The sequence below is a fragment of the Cuculus canorus genome, chromosome 1 (genome assembly GCF_017976375.1).
Source record: "Cuculus canorus isolate bCucCan1 chromosome 1, bCucCan1.pri, whole genome shotgun sequence".
In the NCBI taxonomy this organism is placed as follows: domain Eukaryota; kingdom Metazoa; phylum Chordata; class Aves; order Cuculiformes; family Cuculidae; genus Cuculus; species Cuculus canorus.
In genome coordinates this window covers 44,151,206-44,176,162 of record NC_071401.1, presented here as the reverse complement: position 1 = coordinate 44,176,162, position 24,957 = coordinate 44,151,206, and the positions used below count along the sequence as shown (strand labels likewise).

Sequence of the window (24,957 nt, the reverse complement as noted above, 5' to 3'; positions counted from 1 at the left end):
AGACTATTGTGAAATGGAGATATATTGCATTTAACTTTATTTTGGATTCAGGTTCATTACAAAATAGGTGGGAATGTAGGATATATAGGCATATCCAGAAACGAAGATGGATTCTGCTTGGGTCAGCAGGTTAGATACTGTCACAGTTGTCATCTTGATTAGGCAAGCGTAATTCAGATGAGTGGCCTGCTAACTAATGGCAGCCGTATGTCAGTGCCATGTGGAGCTGACAGCCTTTTATGCTTCCTAAACCTTCTCTGTCGCCCAAATCTCTTGTAGCTTTTACTCACCCTAATGTACTTCACTTCCTTCTGCCCTCCTGAAGGTCTCTTTCCTTTTGCTGTCCTTGCTGTTAATGCTAAAACATGAAAGGCTGCCATCAGGGCTGGCTGTCCTTCTCTGGGCTGTTTGCTGTGCAGGCATTTTCTGGAACATGAGAGTTTTTTGCCTAAGTTACCTAGAGATCGTATCTGCTGCTTGATACACCCATGAATATCTTGGATCGACACACTTCATGCTGCACTTTGCAGTCCTTGCATCTCTTTTTGCAACTTTCCTAACCCGAGTTTCACTTCTGTAATATTGCCATGCCTGTTCTCTACTTCTTGGGCTTTTAATTTCACCAGAAACTTCTCATTAAGCAGCTCCAATTAGGGTTTTTTTCCCCCTTTTTAAAGCTGATAGCAGACAACTTGAGACAACAGGTATTTATTAAAAGCTCACCTAGGTTAAGTTGTTAATAAAGTTCAGCTAAGGAAATGGAATATCAGTGATTTTGGGGAAGGAGGAGGAATACTTGTTTTCCAAGTTCCACATAAGCTGTTAATAACATGACACAAATCCTGAGTTAGAGTGGTGTGGGTTTTTGTTTGTTTTTTTTGGAAGTCCACATAAGAACTGGATCCTGACACTTGGCAGAACTGGCTGCTACTGATTGATGGTTTCCATTCAATATGAGACTTCTGGAAGAAGGAGGTGCCTCCAAAGAAATTTTTGTTGACATGTTTAACGTTTAAAAGAGAGGAAAAAATACAGTTTTAAGGAGCAAAGTGCTGGTCCATATAATCAGCCTCAGCTAAACTTAATACAGCACTGCTTGGGTCTAGGTTTTAGAAAGCAGTCTGGAGAAAATTTGAAATACATACATCATTGCTTTTTTCAAATACAAATGTGCTCTTGAAGACCATTACATAGAAGGGAAATATTTTTAAAATAAATCAGATTGCAAAATTAGCAAATAGGTAAGGAAAAATTCATATAGCTTGAATAATTTTCTTCATCGAACAGGTGGGTTTTGTATAGTGTTTTTCTCTGTAAGCCATAAGCTTGCATTTTAAATATGGTAACTACAAACAGTTGTATGGGTATGTTTTTTAATTTAGCTTTGATAATGATCACATTGTTCCACATTAGTATTTTGAATGTGATGTTGTAGGATGTAAGGCTTGGTAATTAATCTTTTTAACTGTTAAAGACAGTAAGGGATATTTGCTATCAAATTTGATATCCAGTGTGAGTCAGTTGTATTTCTATTGCTTGGAGCGCATGCTTACGTGTTCAGGTAAAACTGCCACTATGGGATATTTATGGTTTCTTTGCATAATATTGTGGTCTTATTATCAAGAAATGGCAACTTTCACTTATTTAGGTCCATTCGAATTTAGAAAAATGATATTATTATATTATTATTCTTTTTTTATTTTATTTGCTTTTAATTTGAATTTTGTTTAACACATTGTATTTATTTTGTGAGCTTTCCTATGCATGTGCAAAATGTTTCTCCTCAGGCCCCCTTGTATTTCCTGGTCCTATTTTTATGAACCACCGAGAACAGGCTCTAGCCAGAATCAGACCCCATCCAGCCCAGCTAAAGCATAAACGGGACAAGCACAAAGGTATTTGGTCTTCCTTATTGGCTAGGATGGAAATAAGCCCATCCTCCCCATCACTTCTTCCATGTGCTGAATCTGTCTTTTCAAAGAACTGCACAAAACAATTTCTGCCTTTCTTCGCGTTAGTATCTTGTTACCTGAGGAGAAAGAAAATGCATTTAAACCTTGCCCTTTTTTTAATTGTAAATGTTTGGTAGCCTGCGTCATCTTTGTTTTTCTTTCCTTTTTTTCGTTGTTTTTTTTTAATTATGAAATCTATGTTGTCTCTGTTTGTTCTCTTGTTTCTAATATTGTCTCATTCCTAAAGTTCTTTAATTTTACTGTAGGAAACTTTTAACACCTTGCAGTGACTCGAACTGCTGCATTGCTTTTGTGTTGGATTTTGAAACTTTGTGTTGTACTTCTGAAGTGGCTGCTTTAACATATCAGTTACAGACATGTTAATTCTAGCACAGAATTTTTCATAGTTATGTTATCTTTTAAGAAGCCTTTTTTAGAAACAAAATAGTTAAAATCATATAAACAACACTGCTTTTTTACCAGCTTTTTATGGGGAGAATACAAATAAAAGTACAGGTTTTATGGTGCAGTTTTCTCAAGTTAAACATTATTTTGCAGAATGTAAATAAGGAGATGTGTTTATTTCTTGATAGTTTTGTATATCTAGAAGACCACTTAATTACACCTTGAATTTCTAAATGTGTAATAGGTTCATATATAGGTGGTTTGGATTTTTTTAGGAAGAGCTAGTGTATTCCTGAAAATTTCAACAGAATTTATTAAAGCTTGGCTGTATCAAATCTGATCATAGTTTGTATATAGTCTGTACATATGCATCTATATATGAATACATAAAATGTAGGTTACAGATATGATCAAAGTAAATAGAAAGGTACTAAAATTGTTAGGGCTCAGATTGCATCAGCTGTTTTTTAAAAAATAGCTAAAAATGAACAGACTTTTTAGAATAATATTTCAGTTGAATAAACAGAAGTTAGTGATACTATTTGACATGTGTGCAGACATATGACAGTTTGAAGCCTTTTGGGATATGATTTCGGGGGGGGAGGGGTGGTAGGCCCTACCTAGTTATGAATATACTGGGTCACAAAATCATGTTAAGTTTATTTTATGGAAAAGAAAGCAGAATCTGGTTGCTTTGTGTTTGCATAACATATATTCAATCTATTTGGAAAATATATCATCAGAGCTGTAAGTCTTGGTGGATTAAATTGGATAACCTTCCTGGGAGAGACGGGATGCTGAAAGACATATGGAACCTAGAAGTTGTCATTTGAGTGACAGTGTGCTGATGAGTTGTATTCTTGAGTGAGGTACTACCACTAGTTGCGCTGCTTGCAGGCTCTTGATCTTACAAGCAAGTGCATAAAGAAGCATGCTCATCCTGCCTATGTCTGTACGACTGTTAGCAGTTGGAGCTCACTTCAGCTGAAGTATCTCCTTACAAGCGTATTCATTAGTGTTAGTTTGAGGTTTAGATCTCTTCTTAGAGTTGTAAGAGCAGTGCAAAGGTCTGTATTATGATGAAAGATTTCAGATGTACTCTGTAGAACTGAACATGTATTTTTCTTTGCGGAAGGCTGTAGGCAAAGAAACATTCTGTTTCTCTTAGTTCCTGTCTCATGCTAAGCATATAAGATTCAGATGTCTGTTCAAGTAAACTTGATATCCTCCTCTGCCTCAGAATACTGCTTCTTGAAAGACAACCCTAAATTCTAGAAACTAGAAATTCCCCTTAACTTTTGAAGAGCTTCCAAGGAAAACGGGAAACTTATGAAGTGCATTGTCATCAAAGTACTGGGCAAGGTGGGAAACGTGAAAAAGATAAGAAGTATGCCTCTTCTTAAAAGGCATGCTTATTTCACTGTACATTGCTTGATCACTGCTTTTACATTCTATCCGAGATAGGGATGTTGACTTCAGTAAAACTACGCTATTAATGTTGAAATGAGAGTATTCTTTTTCTTCCTTTTGAATGTGATGCTTTCCAAACCACCGTTCTTAATTCAGGGGTGTCTGCTGAAGTAGTCTTGTAACTGTCTATACTAACCAGACTTTGAAGATCTTCAAGCGAGGAAAATTTATATATTTTTACTGGTAGTCCTGATGAGGCCAGTACTAAACTTGCTAGTACCTGTTTGGCAGCTATAGCACAACTTTTCTTGATAATGGTGTTTAAACTTGAATGTGAATAGCTTCTTCAGGACTGACAGTTGTGGTTAATTTAAAAAGTAAAAAAAAATCTATGTTTCTTTTCACTTGTGGAATTTTTCTGTTGAATTGCCCAGTTTAAAACTCCTTTGACTTCATTGAAAGATGTATTTTCTGGGAAGCTTGCCATTGTCATCTACTTGTTTCACATTTATATCGTCTGTATATCGAGATACTTGTTGTTAGAAAAATGCATATTAAGGATAATCATCATCTTTCTGATCTATGTTTGTGTCTCCATCACAAGTATAGATAGAAAGGAGTAGGTAACAGCTTCTCAGAACTCATGGAGTGCTTTGACACTGAGAAGAAAAATGAGCTTGTACTTCATCCTCATTTTTCAGTGAGGTGATGAGTTCCCAGTCTGCGTCTCCAGTCCTTGTGGACTTCATCACTGAGATCTGAGTAAAGAAATTTAATGAAAGTCTGTAGAATTGTCTCAACTACAGACACTAACTGAGTAGCAATTAAAAACAAAGTAAGCTCCCAAAGTCAATTAAGGTTCTGCAGGCCAATGACATCTTTTTCCTGTATTTGTGAGTAGTGGCATATTTTAAAGATCCTTTCCAACCCAAACCATTCTATGATCTTTTATTTAAAGGCAGTATCAAATATTTGTCACGTGAGAAAACTGCAGTCCTAAACTATTTATTAGTTGTGGTTGAATCATTTAAGAGCGATATGGTTTTGTTTTGATGAGGCAGGAAATGCACATGTGCCTGTTCAGGTGTCTGCAGATCACTTGATAGCCACTGTTACATGACCAGAACGCAACTTCTGCTAAATGAAGTTTATGTGACTGGGCATAGGTGCCATGGTTGCTGGGTGTCTATTTCATTCAGCTGTAAGAAGTGAATGCAGCCGTGACACAGACATACTGGACATGTGCATTCCGGGCAGATGACTGCTCAAGTGTATTCGCACAGTGGGAGAGCTTACGTTTTTCGTTACAGTTACCAGTGATTGAAGGAGGAAGGGAGACGGGAGCCACAAGTAGACTTCTAGAACAGTTAGCTTTTTTTCTGCTCCTGTCTGAAAAGGTAGTGTGAAAAAGGAGTAAGGAGGCTGCTTACTGAATAAATAATTCTGGTGGCAGTATTAACCCGTAGAACCATCTCTTGATTACTTCGGTTAATGCAAAAGTAGGCATAAAAAGTTCAAAGGTGTTTGAGAAATGGATCATTTGCTAAAATACTTAAAGTATGTTAAGGCAGAATTACATGACTAGGAGGAAAAATTATGTATTTTCTGGGTTGTTTTGTTGTTAAGTAGCAGTTCTGTCTCTTCATATTCGCTTTTCTTAATACAAAAAAGCTGCAGACGGACTTTCAGAGACATTTCTTATAATGTGTGTGCAGTCCACGTGCAACAACTGCTGGAAGAATCTCAGAATTTGTGGCAGTTCTGAGAGGCAGACAATTCCTTCACCATGTCTCCATTTCACGTGTCCAACATTTAGTGCAAGTGTAATTAATTCTTCCTGATGAAAGGCACCCATGTTTTCAAAGGAATTAGGGAAACCTCATTCTTCAGAAGCTGTAGTTAGTATGTATATGCACTGCTCCTTTTCAGCTATAAACTACAGGAAGATTCATACCATTTCTCTACTCAGTCATTGCTAGAAAATAGCTTTATTTCCAAAGCAGTAAGACTTGTTAAAATGGATTTGTAATAAAAGTGCAGAAATTACGTGATCAGCAGTTTCTGTGTAATAAAAAGGAAAGAAAGTTTGAGTAGTAAATATAAAATGAGAATTATATTTTAAAGGATTTATAAGTCAGTAAGTGCTACACAGCACACAATGAATAATGAAGTCAGAGTTCGGACTTCTACTAATGATTGTTCAGGAAAACATGTATAAATTACAAATATAGATCTCAGTTAACGCCACCTTGAATGCTTTGAGCAGTAGTTGTTTTGCTGTACCAAATAAAGCAGTAAACAGCCTGAATTACCACAGAAAAAATGTGGAATCTCCTTTGTGCAGTTAATTTTTACTTTTCTGTCATTTCTCTATGCTTGAGATAGTGTGACCAAAGTCATATATGAAATTTTTCACTGTGAAGATGCGCTTTCTGTAGAGCTGTCACTGCCTGCTTTCTAGACAGGTATCGGTGTTGTAATGGTGATGAGCGTGTTGTCTGTTTCTCGGTCATGTTGGTTTCCTGCTAATATTATGAAACTACCTTCCTTTGTGACCCTGTGACCATATAGTTGAATTATAGTGTAATTGTTAGATGAGGTAAACATTCTCACTTCTAGAGAAGCTGGTGGCTTTCAGGAAGTTTATAATTAATGCTTCTTTGTCACAGTAACAATGTTTAAAAAATGCATCTTAGATGGACAGGAAACAGACTTACCGGTAGTGAGTATGTCAGCATTGTTCGAAAGGAGCTGCATGAGAAATTGTTGGCTATGGAAAGCAAGGACTATATGGCCAAGTAGGAGTCGAGTAAAAACCTTAATAGGCTACACCTATTGAGTCTAACTACAGAGCTTCCGGTCTGCTTCATAATGCTATTTTGTGGATGAACTAAAGTGATGGTTATTAAGCAAAACTTCTGAAGTTGTTTGAATTCCTTGTTTTGCTCCTTGGAAGTTTCTGCTTTAGGGGATGTAACACTTTTCAGGTGTGTAACTTTGCCATAGATTCTGTCATCTTTCACATCTACTTTGATAACACATTTTGCACTCTGTCTTACTATTCTGTGAGTTCTTTCTTCTACCTTACAAATGGCTGGGTAGGGAGTTATTTACTACTCTTGCTCTATTCATTCTTCTAATATAACTCTTTTAGAAGGCATGAGGTGTAATTGTAAGTTTTATTTGTAGATGGAAGTGGAGAAAGAGGTGAGAAGGATGCTAGCAAAATCACAACCTATCCACCAGGGGCTGTCCGCTTCGACTGTGAACTGCGAGCCGTACAAGTCAGTTGTGGGTTTCACCATTCAGGTAAAAATAAATTAATCAATATTAATTACAGTGTAGAATTTTTGTTCATTTTCTTAATGAAGTTAAGAATCACAGGATCATAGAATCACCAGGTTGGAAAGGACCCACTGGATCATCAATTCCAACCATTCCTAACACTCCCTTAAACTGTGTCCCTAAGCACTTCATCAACCTGTTCCTTAAACACCTCCAGGGAAGGTGACTCGACCACCTCCCTGGGCAGCCTGTTCCAGTGCCAAATCACTCTTTCTGTGAAGAATTTTTTTCTGATATCCAGCCTGAACCTCCCCTGGCAGAGCTTCAGGCCATTCCCCCTTGTCCCGTCCTCAGTCACTTGGGAGGAGAGGCCAGCTCCCTCCTCTCCACAACCTCCTTTCAGGTAGTTGTAGAGAGTTGTGTATGTGTTCACTGCTTTGTGTTTAATTTTCAATAAGGAGGTGCACTGCAGTGGTGAATGTTGAAAAGGTTGTAGTATGATTTTGTAGCCTATTACACTGTCCTTCAGTAGTGAGAATTATCATATATTGAGTTACGTCAGAGCTTTTAAGCAATTTTTGAGTCATATGGAAACATCTGTATGGCACAGCTCTAGCCTGATATAGAGATGCTGGCTGTGATGGGTTGTGAAATCTTGTATGTATGTCTTAGTGTTTCAGTAGGGGTTGTTAACTGTGCTGTTCAGAAAGACTAATTAACACTGGTGCAGTGCCATGTTAACATGTGCATATGTCAGTAAAATGTTCTTTTTTGTTTGTTTTTCAGTGGTTTTGATGGAGAACGGTGATGTTTACACATTTGGATATGGGCAGCATGGGCAGCTTGGACACGGTGATGTTAATTCTAGGTGAGCTGGTAATTAAAGGACATGATTGTGTATTGCTGTACTGCTGAATAAAAGATGGCTAAATTTCTGTTTCTCTGTAGCTAGCAAGTGTAAAAACTCAAGGATTGTCCAACTAAAGTTGATTGAACTCTTGCTCTGCGTTTATTCCCCATAAGCCCCTTGATATAAACAGAGTTACAGTAGTGTTTTACTGCATAAGCTATTTGTTAATACATGAAATCTTCTGTGCGTAGTTAAAAAAGTGTAGCTTTGATAGTTTGAAATGCTTCTTTCTCTTAATTTCTCCCTAAATATATGAATGACATTAAAATCTCATTAAAATTTCATTTTTTCTGTAAAATATTACATACACAACATTTCAAATAGTATGATGTTGTAAAACTGTTACAACAGATTAACCTGTTTCTGTTGCACCATAGACAGTAGTTCACATATGATAAAATCTCAATTTTGTTTATTTTTATTCTTAAAAAGTAAGTCAGTGAACTCGTGTCTCTGCTGCATTTTTTACACTTGCTTTGGATGTTAGCATGCGAGTGATGTGTTTGTTCTTTGCGGTCAATGGGAGTGCAGAGACCTGTTTGACTAACCACTCACTTATCTACTGTAGGTACTCTCAGCAGCTCTATAAACTTTATGGGCTTGATCTAAGGTGACAACAGCAGGAACATAGATAGTTACATATAGGTTTCTTTAATGTGAAGCTCAATCTCACTCTCAGTATCTCATCTTTACTATCTTATGTAGTAACTAAAGTAAAAAACTAGTGTCCATGCATAAAAGGAAATGTAATAGTGTTGTTCTTTAGGCATATGCATGTATCATATAACGTTTAAGATGGGATTTTGAGTAGTAGGAGTCATTGAGGCTTTGTATTTGTGCTGTAATGCCCAGAATCCTTATGTAAAAGACGTACAGAGTGAAGCATCCATGACTCGTCTTCAGTTCTGTCATTTTCTTGTAGCAGTGAGGTGAAAATTATTGAACATCTAGCCTTCTAATCTCTTTGGAGACATCCAAATAATTTCTTTTGTCAGGTTTTTGAAGAAATCTTCATGATCTTAAAACTTCCATTGGATTCACTAAACAAAAGGGAAAGAGGGAAGGAAAAAATTTTACTTTACAAAGTATTACTTTGTATTGACTGCTGTGCCTAATGGTAGTCTCTAAACTGTTACCCCTATTCAGTTTGTGTTGGACTGGTGAATACAGTCTATGTTTCTGCCTATGGTAGAGCCAAATCACCGATAAGTACTTTGGTTTTCATTCCTGGAAATTCTTGAATACTTGTCCAAGGAACAACTGCTTTAGCTGGCAATTCAGGTCACTACTAGAATAAGGCCAGTTTCTGTCTTAAAGACTGAAGAGGTCGAACAGCAGTGGCATTTGTACTGGTAACTTACTCCTGTTTTCAGCTTTGATGAAATCGCTTGGCTTTTCCAAAGGCATCAGAGGTATCTACTGTATCTGTCAGAATTTCAGGCATTAAACCCCACATCTGTTGCTAATTTAGACAGCAACTGGGTGGAGAACAAATGTAGTTCCAAGTGAGATCCTAGAAGAGAACCCAAACATCCCATGCCACAGAGATAGAGCTTGACCAGGCCTAGAAGCTAAGGAGATACAAGCGACTTTACACTGACCTTTGTATCATTCTACAACAGACCCCAGACAGTGTCGGAAAGAAGCTTCGGAGACATTTGGAGTATGTCCCGTGCATGAGAACTGGCTGTAGTACTATGTTGCTGTTTAGCACCATCATTCAAATGATGATTTCCTCATTGATGTACTTCTTTTTCCAGCTTTAAGTAGAGATTTCTCCTCTGTCCTCACAGTAAGGGACTCAGAGAAGGAACAGGGAATCCTTATGCAAAGTTCCACCTCAGTTGAGACGCAGTGGTGCTCAGATGGCCAGCTCCAGCCAGGTCAGTGGTATGTCAGTCATGCAGTGTGTCACATTGCCTGTATTGACCTCAGGAAGATTTATCTTCCAAATCCAGGAACTGATACTCCGCTGTGTTTCCACGAGAGAGGGGATTGAAAAAAATTGAGGTAATATTTAGGCAGCCTAGGTAGTGTATCTAAATAATGGGGGTTCCTGAAATCAGGAACCATCAGGGAAAGTGCAGGAGCTCACATTTTCATCTGAGGGAGCCATCTTCATTGCCAGATGAAGTTCCTGGGCAGCTGTTGATGACCTACTGTTTCAGAGACTTCTGTCTTGCAGTGTAAAGATTTACTAGGGAGTCTTTATTTTAAAAAGTGTTGAAAATGCTCTACTCTTTTGAATTCTTCGCACCTCTCCAGACAGCCTTCTCCTTAATTAGAGGGATTCTGGACTCCTCTATAAGAGTATGGTAAACACAACAGATTCTTCTTCCTACTTCAGTAGGAATGAGGCATATTATATGCCCTAGAAAGACTTCAGATTATTTTTTATACACACAAGCAAACAAAACAGCAAATGAGCAGGATGATGTGCTTCTCAATCAGCCTTTAATGGAAGTGAAATTGTGCGGAGGAGCAAGCAATATGCACAAGTTGGTGGTGTTTTTTTTCTTCAGCAAAGACTTCAGCTATTCACAGATGGACCACATAAAATGCAAGTGATCTGATTCCTGGGAGGCATTTTTTTCCGTATTAATATGCTGGAGCCATTAAACTAGTCTGCGTAGGCTTTCTCTTGGAAAAGCCACAGTGGCATATGTTGATGAGCTATTTACTACGTGAAGGATTTGTCAGTCTCTGCTTATAGTCTCCTCAAATTTGATGCTGGTGGATAAAAACTCAGCAGAAGTGAGAAATGCCTTTCAGTCTTGGTGAAAAATAGTGTCTTTGTATTCAGGTTTGCAAGGGCCTGTTTGTTAATTCTCTCAAGAAGATGGGACTTAAAACTCCAGGATCTTTCTGTTATTGTTCAGAATTTGCCTACACTTCTCATGCAAACTGTTGACTTCAGTGCTACATTAGCAACTGCATGATCTGGCATTCACGCTCTGGAAATGGAACAGCTGAAGAAAGACAGTCCTGATATGATTTTGCTTTTGGAGTTTCAACAATAACATGGAAGAAAACTAAGATCTTCCATGGACACTCAGTTGTATTCTGTTTGAAGGCAAAGTGTAGAGACTATATTTTATTAATATCTCTAGAAAAAAAACTGTGTTCTGTCATCTCTGTTTGATAGGATGGTGTTACCAGGTGCATTGGCTGATTATTTTACTTCAGCAGTAGAGTGGAGGTCTTATTTACATCTTTTTACCAAACTTCGAGTTATCTCTAAAATCTTTTTAACTCCATATTGTCCAGTTCTGCCTGCCATTGACAGCAGTTACTACTGGTATCCTTTTATCCACTGCACAATAACAGCCTATGGTGAATCTACGTTTACAGCAGCACTTTCAGCTGCCCAACCTGATGTCTTACTGGACCTGTCAGCCAACAGTTGCCTCTTAAGTACAATGGACGGCAGTTGGTTGGATGTTTTAACGTGGGACAAGTTTTCAAAGACCATATCTGCTCACAGAAATGCTTACCCTTCCGCATGGAAGAGGGTTTCAGTGCGGACACCCAAAATACATTTGGACCTTCTGCAGGATCCTGAGTTAGCTGATGCATGTGCATCTGCTGCATATTTTATTCTGCAATCTCACACTTTCACAAGGGATTTTGGGTTACTCTCTGGATAGATGAGAATAGTCTTTTTATAATTGGCCTATCTGTCAAGCAACTGTGTCTAATCCAGAAGCCAAAATTTGACAGCAATGTACCCTTCAACTCCATCTGTGAAGAGTATTTCTTTCTTTCTCCCATTCAATTGGAGAAACTCTGGTTGTCAAAACATTGTCTGAAGAGTCTCTTAGACTCTTGAGTGTCTACACGGAGCTTTTCTGTGTTGAGTTTGAGTAATAGGGAAATACTCAAAGTATCACAGGTTTTAACTTCCATATACATCAGTCAAATGAGATCACTATATTTTTCCCAATCCTTTCCCCTTATACTAAATGAAAACTATTTTTCTGTAATTTTACTTTATTGTTTTGGTGTAGTTAAGTGTCTTAAGCTTTTACTTGTTCTGTATTTAGTGCAGTGTGTTTAGCCATTCCGAAAGCTGAGTGATCTTAATAAAAGACATTTTTAAGAGGGTAACATGTTCCATCTGTCTACATTAGTTGCTTGTCTGGTTTTGCTGTGCTGCTGCTGAGGGAGTGTCATACACAGTATTCAGATAGCATTGCCAATAGATTTAATTGCCAAAACAGGAATACAAATAGTTTTGATGATAATACCTTAGTTATTATGAATCAAATAGATGAACCATTCACTTAAAAACAAAAATAAATTAAAAAATGATAATTCTGTGCCTGCAACTATCATAGTTTTGAGGGAGAGGAAAAAAAGCCGTTTAATCACAGTATTTCCCCTTTAACGGGAATGCTTTTAGGTTAGTTCTTAATTCTGTTTTGTTTCTGCTTCAGTGCCTTTCTGGGCTTCCTTAAAATTAATGAGAGGCAAATGTAACGTTTCTCCTGGTTTTAAAATGTTTCTTCATTGGTGCTGCTAAACTTTGCTCTGTGTGTCTGAGTATTATCTTACTGGTCCAAACCTATGTACTTATAGGACCAACAAAGGCTTCTGAATTTATGAATGTCATGTTCTGCATCCTCTACCAAGTTTCGTGCTACCCTGCATTCTCTCCATCTCAACTAGACATGTCCACGGGAAGCTACATTCAACATGAAGGAATAATTTATTTCTTTACACCTGTGTTTCTCTCCTTCAGGTCATCAATGTATCTTTGTGCTGCATTCCTCTGTTACACACGTGCGTCTTACCATCTACCCTTCTGCTTTCCCAACTGTGAACACACAACACCTCTCCTTCCTCCCACTTTCTCAACTTTTGTTTTACCTGCAATTCAGCTAAAACCAGAGCATGCAGAAAACCCATCTTTTTACACAACAGCTGCTAAACAATTACTAAGTAGCCAGATGACACTTCTTTTATTCCAGCATAAAACAATTGTTCTTATTTTAGATTACCCTGCTTTTGAAGATGTGTGTTTAAAAGTAAGTTTAAATAGCTATGCTGTTCTCTAGGGTCAGAGTTCCTGAACATAGAATTATTTGGGAAAAACTTGTTCTTCTAATTCACTCTTTTTTAGAGTCCACGGTAATGTTGAGTTCTAGGTAGACATTAGTTACGAATTTCAATGTCTGATAACAGTTCTTGTAGGCTCCTGTTCACTTTATTTGGATTGAGTTGAGTATCTCATACTTTTTTTTTTTTTTTTTTTCTCTGCTATTTCTATTCTAAGTCATCACTGCGAGTTTACTTTCTTTGCTTCTTGATCATCCTGCTGTGGGGTTTTTTTCCTTCGCCTTTACTGGAATCAGAAGTTTATTTTCTTATGCGTGTCCAAATTTGGGAGTCACATGGATTAGATGTTTTCAGATCTTTTTGGAAAAAAGTTTGGAGAGTTTGTTCTTACTTGAGTCTATGAGTTTGATGCAGAGCAGTTTTTTAATGCGTTACTCTCCGTTAGAAAGCTGATGGAGGTAGGTAGCCCTTCTTCCTTTCATAATTCCTTAGATCGTGATCCTCAGGAGGGCCATATCAATGCTGCTTCTGGTAATTGTACCACATAAGACTTTGCTTCATAATGCGAACAATTTTAAATGCTTAACCAGAGTCCTCACCACAGAGTATTTTTGCCACTGCACTTCATTGCAATATGTGTTTTTATACATACATGTATACGCACACATCAATTTTAGTGTTACAGTAATGTTTATGTGATCCTACACTTATATTAGATTAACCATTTTTATTCTATACTAATTTCAGAGTTTAATTGAAGAGAGGGTACTTGATGTGGTTCCCTGTTATAAGACAGCATAAACTTATAAATCCCTGTACAGTCTTTAAAACCTGTGGTCACTTAATAATATGTAAGATGTTGCTTGACCCTGGTTCAATACAGCGTGTGTACATGGTGAATATGTTCAATAGTGATTGAAATCCATATAGCACTAATGCATGTGTTAAATTTTGCATAAGCATGTATTGATACAAGATTAATTTCTTTTTATATAGGGGATGTCCCACTTTGGTGCAAGCGTTACCAGGTCCTAGTACACAAGTTACTGCTGGGAGCAACCATACTGCTATTCTGTTAATGGATGGCCAGGTTTTCACATTTGGAAGTTTCTCAGTAAGGAAATAATCATATTTATTTGTGGAAATAAGCTAGTAGTTAATGTGTCATGCAAAGACATTTCAAAATGGTATATACTTCTAGAACTGCTCATGGCTTTTATGTGTCTTTTGTGTCTGTTACGTTGAAAAATGTGGCCCGTAATACTGTTGTGGTTAGAAAAGCATGAGCCCAGAAATCCTGGGTGAGTTTAGTGTTTTAATGAAGGTGGTGATTTGAAACTGTTATTTTATAAGGTGCAAAAGCTAGAGTATTGAGCTATTTTTATATGCTTCAAAACCCATGTACTGCGAAATGCAACAGAAAAGGAATTGCACCTTTGGAACACTGTCTTTTTACAACAAATAAAAAAAGGTGAAGATTGAAATTTTAGAATTGGAAAATCACATTTTATATTAAAAGTGTACAAGAAGATGATTCTTCCATTACATAATATTTTGTTGGTTTTTGGACTTCTAGTAAGATCTTTGCTGCCCATGTTTTTGTCAAAAGTCACTTGGACACACAAAAGTTGAAGTTTTGTTGACTTGCAGTGAATCTTATCCCCTCAAAAACAAATTCACTCTCAGAAACAGGGTTTAAAAGCTTGTCTGTTGACTGACCACCTGTTCTGTGTGTCTGGTTTTAATATTGTTATGCTTGAAAATTGGTTGAAAGCCTCAGAAATAGAGACAAGCTCAAAAGCAAGCATATTTCTTGAAAAAATCTTCACTGAGTTTACTTAATTAGTGTTATTTAGAAAGGGGAATAAGTGATGTGCTGGACAGGGGGTATTTGCTCTGCTTGCACGTTTCTTCTCCCTTACAATTTTAAATAAAAAGTTCCCGTGACTTCATTGGCCTACAATGAATTTCCTTTACCTAAATGAGTAAGGTGGAGTCTGAACAGGTTTGTTGCAGCAGTTCTTACTACAGTACGGTATAAGAACTGCTGTTTAATCTCTCAGTAACTCATTTGACATGGGTGATAAGATGCTAGAGCTCCAGGTCAGGACATTAATGACCATGTGCAGAAAGGTGCTTGCTTATGCACTTTGTGCTCTCTTTAGCTCAAGTTTGATGTGCTAATTGATTTGTAGGTACTTTTAAGAGGTGTTTGCTCTGCAAGGCTTACAGTTCATATAAGTTCAGAATTGAGTGGAATTTAGACTGTCTGAATCGGAATGTGGGTTGATTTTTTTTTTTTTTTTACTATGTTAGTTCAGTCCTTGTTTAGCACTGAGATTATTTGAATGTTACATACTGAAGGAGAGTGATTGCTTTTATATTAGATTCTGAAGGTAGAAAAGAGGGTTATCCATCATCTAGTTTGAGTTGCATTAAAAAAAGAAAGTTAACGTGAAAGCCTAACTGAATAGGGAAGAAAATATCTGTCAATTACTTGTTCCTTGTATTTAAATGTTTAACACTTCACTTCTAGTAGCAGTTGCTTTTTGGTGGTAACTTTGGAGTAAACTTTTCTAGTTTACCGGTTTCATAGGTTGAAACTATGAAAGTAACTTATTCATCTTTGAGAGTTATTGTTCCTGTTACTTACCAGATTTCTCATTCTCTCCTTAGAAAGGTCAGCTTGGTAGACCAATTCTGGATATGCCCTACTGGAATGCAAAACCAGCCCCTATGCCTAATATAGGTTCTAAATATGGACGCAAGGCAACGTGGATTGGAGCAAGTGGAGACCAGACTTTTCTCCGGATTGATGAAGCTCTCATTAATTCTCATGTGCTTGCCACATCAGAGATATTTGCAAGCAGGCATATAATAGGCAAGAACTCTTCTGGAATATTTTAAAGGCTTGTGGAAGTATTGGAGGAAAAATAGTTGCAGTCATGAGAACAATAGAGGAACAGCAATTCAGAAATCTGAATGGAGGGAATTCAAATATTTTAACTTCTTTCTAGTTATACTGCACGTCATGATCCTAGCTCCTTTACAGATTAATTTTATTAAAAATAAGACTGCAAAGTCTAAACTTTTCTTGCACTTAGGTCTTACTATGGTTTAATTTTTGCTATAGCAGTATATCTGTTCTTCCCTACTACATTAATGCTTCATGCACTGAAAATGCCATGTAATGAGTGGAGTCTTCATGGTTCTTTGCTCTTTTGCTCCCTGATCTAGGTTTGGTACCAGCTTCAATATCAGAACCTCCTCCTTTTAAATGTCTTCTGATAAACAAAGTAGATGGCAGTTGCAAAACATTCAATGATTCTGAACAGGAAGACCTTCAAGGTTCTGGTGTGTGTCTGGATCCTGTCTATGATGTTATTTGGAGGCAAGTGTGGATTATAGCTATTAAAGTAATAGTGTAGAAATCCTTAAAATATTTTGAGAGGCTGGAGATTTGATTATGCTCATTTCCCTAGTAAATGAAAAGACATTAGCCTTCTATGTATCTCTTTTCACATTTTGGGGATGATTTGTTCAAGTAAACCCTAAACATCTTCTCTTGGCCAATTTTTTTAGATTTATTTTCTTTTCTTTCCATCGCTGTCATTCCAGTCTTATGATGTTTGGGGGACCCCAGTCCATTCTGCTTATTTACTCTTTATTCTTCCCTTGCTTTCCTCCGTCTACTTAAAGCTGTACTGAAGGTTTTAGTTTTCTTGCTGTGCGCAGGCTGTACAACCTTGTGTCTTAAATTTTCATCGATCACTGAAGCAGGAGATTAAGACTTGGATAGAATAAGGGTGGAGTAACAGTATTCCTGTCAGTTCTGATGTTTGAGCGGTGAAAATTAATATACGTATTTAGATGACATAGGTAACAAATTATTGTTGTATTTATTTCTCAGCCTTGGAGGGTGGCTGCTTTCAGTGGAGACTTTGAGCAGGAGCAGATCATAAGCCCTTGTTCCAAAAGAAAGTCATAATATCCAATTCTTTGATAATGAATTAAAAGCCATGTTAGCCAGAGTTTAGTAGGGAAATTTAAACTGTCATCTGAGTGCAAGTGATATATGATGTTTAAAGTGTTTGAAGGCTTAGGCAAAATGAGAATTATCACATACAGGTAGAATGAAGCAGGCAAACAGCTAGTCTGCATTCATCTAGAAACGGTGGCATGTAGGATCATATCTTTAAAAGGTCATTATGTCCATAGGCCACTTATATCCTGCTTTGGATGTCTTCATCCAAAATTGAAGTTCAAGAACTTAATAGCCACTTAACATTGAAGCATGAATATTTGCTATAGTTGTGTTCCTTTAACCGTCAAAGGAACTTTAGAGGTCACATAGTCCTGCATTATACACATCTCCAGGATTGTTTGAATCTTATTAGCTACATATCAGTTCTTGCTTAAATTTTGCTGAGGTTTGAATAAGGAAGAGTAGCACCCACATCCGTTAGAGCACTCAGTCATGATATTGTTGGCGTGGTTAAAAAAGCACTGAAAGACTCTGTTTATGAGAAAAGCAGTGATCAGTGGCCATGGGAAAGCAGCAGGTTTCAGGGGAGCAAAGGTGACAATGCTCTGTTCGTAACATCCTTGCAGTTATTGAGCTCAAGGAAGGTCAAAGTGACATGTTACAGATACTGTTATGGATAAGCCGGGGCTGAGGTGTTTTGTCTTACAGAATTTTGGGGACTGTAAAACTAAATCTTGAGGTTAAATACTCAACAGCAGAATAGATTCTGGGAGTCTCTGCAGAATTATTTCTGTTATATCCCATTCTTGTTTAACAAAGTATTAAAACGGTGTAAAGAGGAGACATGTTAATGGAAATGCTTATTAGTAGAGAAATATTTAATACAGTAATTATTATTATTCGGCATTTTTATTCATGCCTGTTTAAACGTAAGGAGGTAGTTTCTCTGTACAGGGAGACAATGTTCTTGAGTACGTTGATTTTAAAGATTTTCTCCACAGTTTTGTCATATATTTCTTCAGTTAGTAGTGAAATTCAAGTTGTTAAATAATTGTATATATGTGTGTGTGCGTAAACGTGTACATTGCTGACTCATTAAAATCCTGAATATGTTTGGTTTCCTATATTTTCAGTTATTTTTTCCATTAGTTAGACCACTTTAGCACCATTTGGGTTTTTAGAAAAGTGTAGCAAATGAAGTTTTCTTTTCTGTGCTTATTTAGAGCCCTCCCATAAGCCTGTGTTTTCTGTTTCTTCTTTTTACATAGTGACATCAGACTTCACTTTTTTTTTTCATTTGCTTTATAATGTAGATTAACATGGAGATGGGAAGTTCTTGTATTCCCTTATTTATGCTGCCCTTTTTTATAATCCCTTAAAAACTCATAAGGTAGTGTTACCCATTTAAAAAAAAACTAAACAAAATGTTGGATTTTTCAAGATCTTTTTACCCTTATGTGAAGGTGAGTAACCCTTTTACTTTCATTTAGCATCTTTACCATTTTTGAGCACCTCTGCCGTTATATCTAGTACTTTGCTGGTTACTTCATGCTTCTTAATGTATTACACTGGTGAAATATTTATTAGTTTGAAAAGTATGTAATATTTTTGGAAATCTGTAAAGCCATAATATGACTGTTCGACTCGAAGTACAATGAAAATGTTTTTGTGTATCTCTGTTTGCTAGCATGTTGAGCTAGTAAAGTTTATATCTGTTTGGTGTAATGATGTTCAGTTTTAAGAGTTTATAGTAGCAGATCTACATTTTACATTGAAAAGCTTATAAAATTGAATTATGGTAGATTTATGTGTATTTTGAGTAGGTGAAAAGTCTCTTTTTTTAACTTTTTTTTGTCTTGCCCTAGGTTTCGACCAAGTGCTAGGGAACTGTGGAGTTACAATGCAGTAGTTGCCGATTCCAGACTTCCCTCAGCTCCAGATATGCAGTCTCGGTGTAGTATTTTGAGTCCAGAACTCGCTCTACCAACAGGTTCCAAAGCTCTAACCACCAGATCTCATGCAGCTTTGCACATTCTAGGTATATATTTATAGTTTGAGTTAGAAGCTTAGGTGAAATAAAGAAATGTTACTTAATTTATCAATGAATTTTAATCTAACAGCTTTCTGACTTTTTTGAGTTAAAATTTTGCTTTGTAATCTTTCAGCTTTGCTGCTAACACTTGTGATCTCACTGATATGCATTAATTTTAATCAGAATAGTTTTTCTGACATTTGCTAGCATACATGTCGTTTAGGGACAAAGCAGTTAGGTTCCTTTGATCTTTTCCTCCTTTATTAATTTCCATTCCACTGATTATAAACAACAGTAAGACATGTTGAGTTCTTCTTGGTTTTGCTTTCTTTCAGGTTGTCTTGATACTTTGGCTGCTATGCAGGACTTAAAAATGGGTGTAGCAAATACAGAAGAAGAGACTCAAGCAGTAATGAAAGTTTATTCTAAAGAAGACTATAGTGTTGTTAACAGATTTGAAAGTACGTTTACAGTAAAATTTTATAGCATTAGCTGATAGACTTGTGGAATAAAAGACTGTGATAGATTTAACTGTATTTTTGTTGGTTTTTTTCCTACAGGTCATGGAGGAGGCTGGGGTTATTCAGCCCACTCTGTGGAAGCCATCCGTTTCTGTGCTGATACAGACATTTTGTTAGGTGGTCTTGGTCTTTTTGGAGGTAGGGGTGAATACACTGCTAAAATAAAGGTAAGTTTTCTTGGGTTGGTTTTAAACAATGTTGTGTTTCAAATTTGGAACTTTAGAAAATGGTGTTGTGGACTTCGTGTTAGAATCACAGCCTGTGTCAGGATGAATGAGGGGCTATTTCTTAAAACCAGAAAGAGAGCATTATCTGTAGGTAGAATCCCTTAGGTACCAGCTGAACCATTGCTTCCCGCTGTCCCTGCCACTTCTTTCTTGGGTTGCTCTCTGGATGCCTTCTCAGATGGGTTTCTGCAGCTGAGAGGGAATGACACCAAACATACTTAGCTCTGCTTTGTGCCAAACATGGGGACAGTTAAGGCTGGAACATTTGTGTTGATTTAAAATACATAAATCTGGCCATGGATAAAAAAGCTCACATAAACACGTAGCGTTATAACAGAGCTCTGGATTCTGAGGAGTAGCTTCTGTTCCTGCATTTAATAAGGATTTCAGAAACTCACCGAAAGACATTGTAAAGGAAAGGATCTAATATCTGTCTGGGACTTATATTTGATGTGTGTATTTAGAATGTGTTATTGTCATTTAATGGGTTCTTGGTGTCATCTTTTTCTATTTTCTGATTAATAGTTATTTTGTTTTAAGGAAATGAATGACAAATACTTAGCAGTAGCATTTGCAGGAGATGCAAAATAAGCAACTGTACTTTATTCTAATTTAACATAGGGTTGCAAATGGTCAAGGAAAGCCAAGACGCTTAATAAAAAAAGAAGCATAAGTAATATTTAAATACTAAAGGCAGTAATCCTATGAAAACACTCTAGTCTTGTTTCAGTTTTTTTCTGTTGTCTGGGATTAGCTTATAGCCAAGGCAAGATTTGCCAGTCCTACCACAGATAAACTGAGTATTAAATAAGTGTTTGCAAGGGAAGCCATAGACGTATATCGTGGTCCTTTTTCAAACAGATCAAGCTATAGAAGTGATTTTTGACTAAGAAACCCAAGTTCTTTTGAAAAAAATATTATCTTTTGTCCTGACTACCAACTGTTGGTGACACTATTGACTAGCTCTGCTAAACAGACAAGCTGTTGCTTTCCAGAGAAGTTATGCACATCTTTGGTGAATTTCAGTCTCTGATGGCTACCCTACACCTTGTGCCCAGCTTTCCCTTCTTTTGATGCTCTGCATTTGGCTTGCTTGCAACATTTAGGGAGTTTCACAACTTCAGAGCGTATCTGGGCATAATGTCAATAGCTGTTTTTTAACAGTTAATGATATTACAAAATCCTGAATTCCAAATGGAAATTTGTCTGCCAGTGACAGTAAGTAGTGATTACTTCTGGATATTGGAAGGAATAGTAGTAGACAGTTTCCAGAACGACAGACAGGAAGAAGTCGTATTATGAGATTTCTAACAGCTAGGATATATCTTTTTACCTTTTTTCTTGCTCCACTAGTTGTTTGAATTGGGCCCAGATGGGGGAGACCATGAGACTGATGGAGACCTTCTTGCTGAAACAGATGTCTTGGCGTATGATTGTGCTGCTAGGTAAGTTGTTTTCCTTACCTAGTTCTTGATGTTTGATTTTACTTTTTCATACACATTTAAAATCACTTTGAATGTCAACAGAGATGATCTACATTATTAGAAGTTTGGAACAAGTTATGTAAAGCTTATGCTCAATGTGTGTTGAGTAAAGTAGTAAAACACCTAATACTGCACTAGGCCACTGGGGTACTAAATTAGAAGAATGAAAAATCATTTCACACTTCCTCTGGTAACAATCGGTGATGGGTTGACAAGACAAACAAAATATTGCAGTGGCTCTTTTGAAAAATTCTGTCAAAAGAGTGCTTTGAAGCACAAATGAGTAATTGCATTAAACAACTCATTATTAAATGTATTGCAATATGAAATTGTCATAACCAAAGGAGTTATTGTGCTTATTAGAACACAAGCAGTTACTGTGTGAAAGATTCTGTGCGTATGGATGGGGTTAACCATGTTTTAGCTGCTTTTCCATTTCGTGTTATGAAATAATGTAACGTTCAAATCATCCATGGCTAATTCTTTTGGATATAATTCTTATGTGTCAATACCCCTAACTACATATTCTGTTACTTTCTTAAATATTTGTGTGTAATTCCTTAGAATTTATGTATAAGATCTTAGAATTTATGAAAATTTACCTGGACTTTTCAGAAATTGAATTAAAATTATATTAGTAGTACTTAACTTACACTATTTTGCATTAAATGTAATTTGGTCTGTGGGTGTTAATTTAACTATTCCTTACCCTATTTGGCATTTGGTACCTGTTTCAATATGCAAGATCAAGCTAGACGTAGGCACTTCTAGGTCCTCCTGCTTTATCATTTTTGTAAATTGGTAGAATATTTTTAAATGAGAAGCATTTTTAAATGAGAAGCATTTTTAAATGTTGACTATAAGTAGATACTTGATATTAATAACTCAATTCTATCAGTTCAAAATTTACATTCATAAGCAGGGTGTAATTCATTAAAGATTGATGTAAAAACTAATTCACATATATCGTTTTCAACATGTACCTTTCTCAGAGAGAAGTATGCAATGATGTTTGATGAACCAGTACTCCTACAAGCTGGCTGGTGGTATGTAGCCTGGGCAAGAGTGTCAGGACCCAGCAGTGATTGTGGATCTCATGGACAGGCCTCCATTACTACAGATGATGGGTATTTTTTTTCTGTTTTTTTAAATGCAAAAGAAGAGCTCTTATATTGCTTAAATAATAATGGAATTATTTCTCTTTCAGCGTTGTATTTCAGTTTAAAAGTTCTAAGAAATCAAATAACGGTACAGATGTTAATGCAGGCCAGATCCCACAGCTACTATACAGGTAACATTTTGACCTCTATTTAGAGCAATTTATTGACATGTTTTTCAGCAGAGGCCCTGTTAAAATAAGCATGAAAGTTTCATGAAATTATTCTTGCATTAAGCTAAGGAAATCAGTATCTGAAAAATTAAAGGGAAATTTAGTGTGTTGGAGAAAAGTTAGGAATCTATTATACCAACATTTATTTCTCTGCAGATTTTATTTAAGAGGTCATTCTGCATACATTGTATTCTATGATTTTCATCTGACATCCTTCATTTTTTTGCTAGTTTGGGAAGTATTCTATTTAGCACACCACAGTTTAAAAGCAGTATATAACTTTCCATAAATTTATTATTCTCATGGTAAATGCTATGTTACACTGTTTTATAAAGGCAGAACTCTTTCACAGGATCGCTAATGTATTTTTTGGGTTTCCTCAGGTATATACGAGACCTAATTTTTATATTTTGTATATGTATCGTCCCCTTGCCCCCACACTGATTCTGAAACTTCATTGTGGTTCTCTTGCTCTGTCCTCTCATCATACATAAGTACATACATAAGTACATCAGGTAAATTAGAGTAAATATTTCTAATAATTTCACATGTGATTACATCTGAAGTGTATTATCAATTGTCACAATTCTGCCAGTTGAACAGGATTCAAGATATTTGATGGTTGGTATAGAAGGACAAGGAACTGGAGGAAATTATGCTGAAATTGAACATTTTTTGGATAATTACTTTTAACTTTCACTTCTGTTCCACTGGAACATTATAAACAGTAAAAGCTTGGTGCAGCTTTCAAATTAGTTCTTGAATTGTTCTTACAGGCTGCCCACAAGTGATGGCAGTGCATCCAAAGGAAAACAGCAAACCAGTGAACCTGTGCATATTTTAAAGAGATCTTTTGCCAGAACTGTCTCAGTGGTAAGTATTATCAAGAAACTTGTTTGTTTCCTGCATGTTCATTCATACTTAGAAAGCCAAGAAGACGTACATGTGGAAATAACAGTTTTTTTCTGTTTTATGAAGCAGAAATTAGGTACACTGATACATAGAACGTTGATTTTGTTCCCGATATTTCAAATGGAAACTTAAATGTAAGCTAAGGTTGGTGTTAACCTGTGGATGAGAGCCTAGAAATGTATTTGTTTACAAGGCTTAGTTTAGTTTTTGTATGTGAGCTACTTCAGTTTTGAGGGCTTTTTAGGGAATGTGGGGTTGAATTCATACTTGCTGGTTGTATTCAATGTACAAGCCTTACTCCCTGCCAAGAAATTAACATGAGCAGGCTTTTTTAGAATTTTGAGGGAGCTTTACTGTGTGCTCACTTCTGTGGCTTTTAAATTACTGTCATTAATTACTCATTGGTAGGTTAGTCTTCCTCCTGCATGCATTCTAGGATACGTAAAGGGTCAGATAATATTTAACTCAACTCTGATAAGTGGAAGAAGGGACTATTAATAAGCACTGTGAACTGCAGCTATTAATAGCAAAACAGTCTGCAGATCATCACATATAAGGAAAGTAGTCAAGTTTTGAGAAATACTGCATTATCTTGAAGTGCAATATTATGCAGGATAAGGCAAATTCCATCTTCGTGCTTTTGAAGTATGGTCCCTTCCTTATCTGTTACAAGCAATGATTATTTTACTTTCAATTCCGTCCTGGTTTATATTTTGTACTGCGTTACCTGTTCTGTCAGTATTCTCAGCTGATAGTTACATTGAAGTTATTCCCTCCATATGGACACTCACAGTCCATTTTTCTTAACCAGCTTGCTTTCTCTCATTTATGTATTCTGTATTTCTTCAGTATTCTCTAATGACTAGGGTTATCTTCTCCTGCTCAGGTTTCTTCTAGAAATGTATTATCTACACAATTTGCATTTTTAGTAGTCCTATTATTGACGTACTAACAGCTACTCAATATATGTATGCCTAAAAATATTTGCATTAAGCTATCAACTCCTGTGGCTTCTAATACATCACGTTGCATCCTCCCTCTTCATTATCTTGCTGCTGTTAGAGTATCATGAATCTAAACAAAGTTAAGAGGAGAGTTTTGGCTTTCTGAAACATGAGGCTCTTGATAACTAAATTTGAACAATCAGCTTGATTATTACAACTTGAAGAAAATACCAAATACTTGTACTTCGCCTTCTGAGGTACAGCTTTATGAAACTACCAACCACATTTAATAATAGTCAAAACAAATTTTTGGACAAACCACCCTTTCTAAATCCTCATATTTCTTGTGGACTATCATGTGCTTCTGTTGAATGTTCAACTACTGTGATGTAGTTCTCATGAACCTGCAGGTCTTCACTGTTTGAAAACAAAGCAGAGATGGCCCTGATAAGTCTTTACTGTTACAACATTAATGTGTTCTGATAAAAGAAGATGTTATACT

General features: G+C 36.5%; 1 protein-coding gene across 7 annotated transcripts in view; it reads left to right on the top strand.

Moving 5' to 3' along the window:
• The window catches only part of MYCBP2 (MYC binding protein 2), a 181,815-nt gene that overhangs the window by 63,263 nt on the left and 93,595 nt on the right, over positions 1-24,957 (top strand). For 6 of the 7 annotated variants that reach the window (XM_054056539.1, XM_054056540.1, XM_054056537.1 and 3 more), the window contains exons 18-30: positions 1,788-1,895; positions 6,957-7,076; positions 7,839-7,920; positions 14,017-14,134; positions 15,697-15,901; positions 16,258-16,411; positions 18,871-19,043; positions 19,373-19,498; positions 19,598-19,725; positions 21,139-21,230; positions 22,262-22,396; positions 22,477-22,560; positions 23,376-23,472. In XM_054056539.1, the coding sequence (XP_053912514.1) occupies positions 1,788-1,895; positions 6,957-7,076; positions 7,839-7,920; positions 14,017-14,134; positions 15,697-15,901; positions 16,258-16,411; positions 18,871-19,043; positions 19,373-19,498; positions 19,598-19,725; positions 21,139-21,230; positions 22,262-22,396; positions 22,477-22,560; positions 23,376-23,472 (1,622 nt within the window). The remainder of the gene's footprint in view (positions 1-1,787; positions 1,896-6,956; positions 7,077-7,838; positions 7,921-14,016; positions 14,135-15,696; positions 15,902-16,257; positions 16,412-18,870; positions 19,044-19,372; positions 19,499-19,597; positions 19,726-21,138; positions 21,231-22,261; positions 22,397-22,476; positions 22,561-23,375; positions 23,473-24,957) is intronic. The other variant, XM_054056536.1, reaches the window with a different exon arrangement.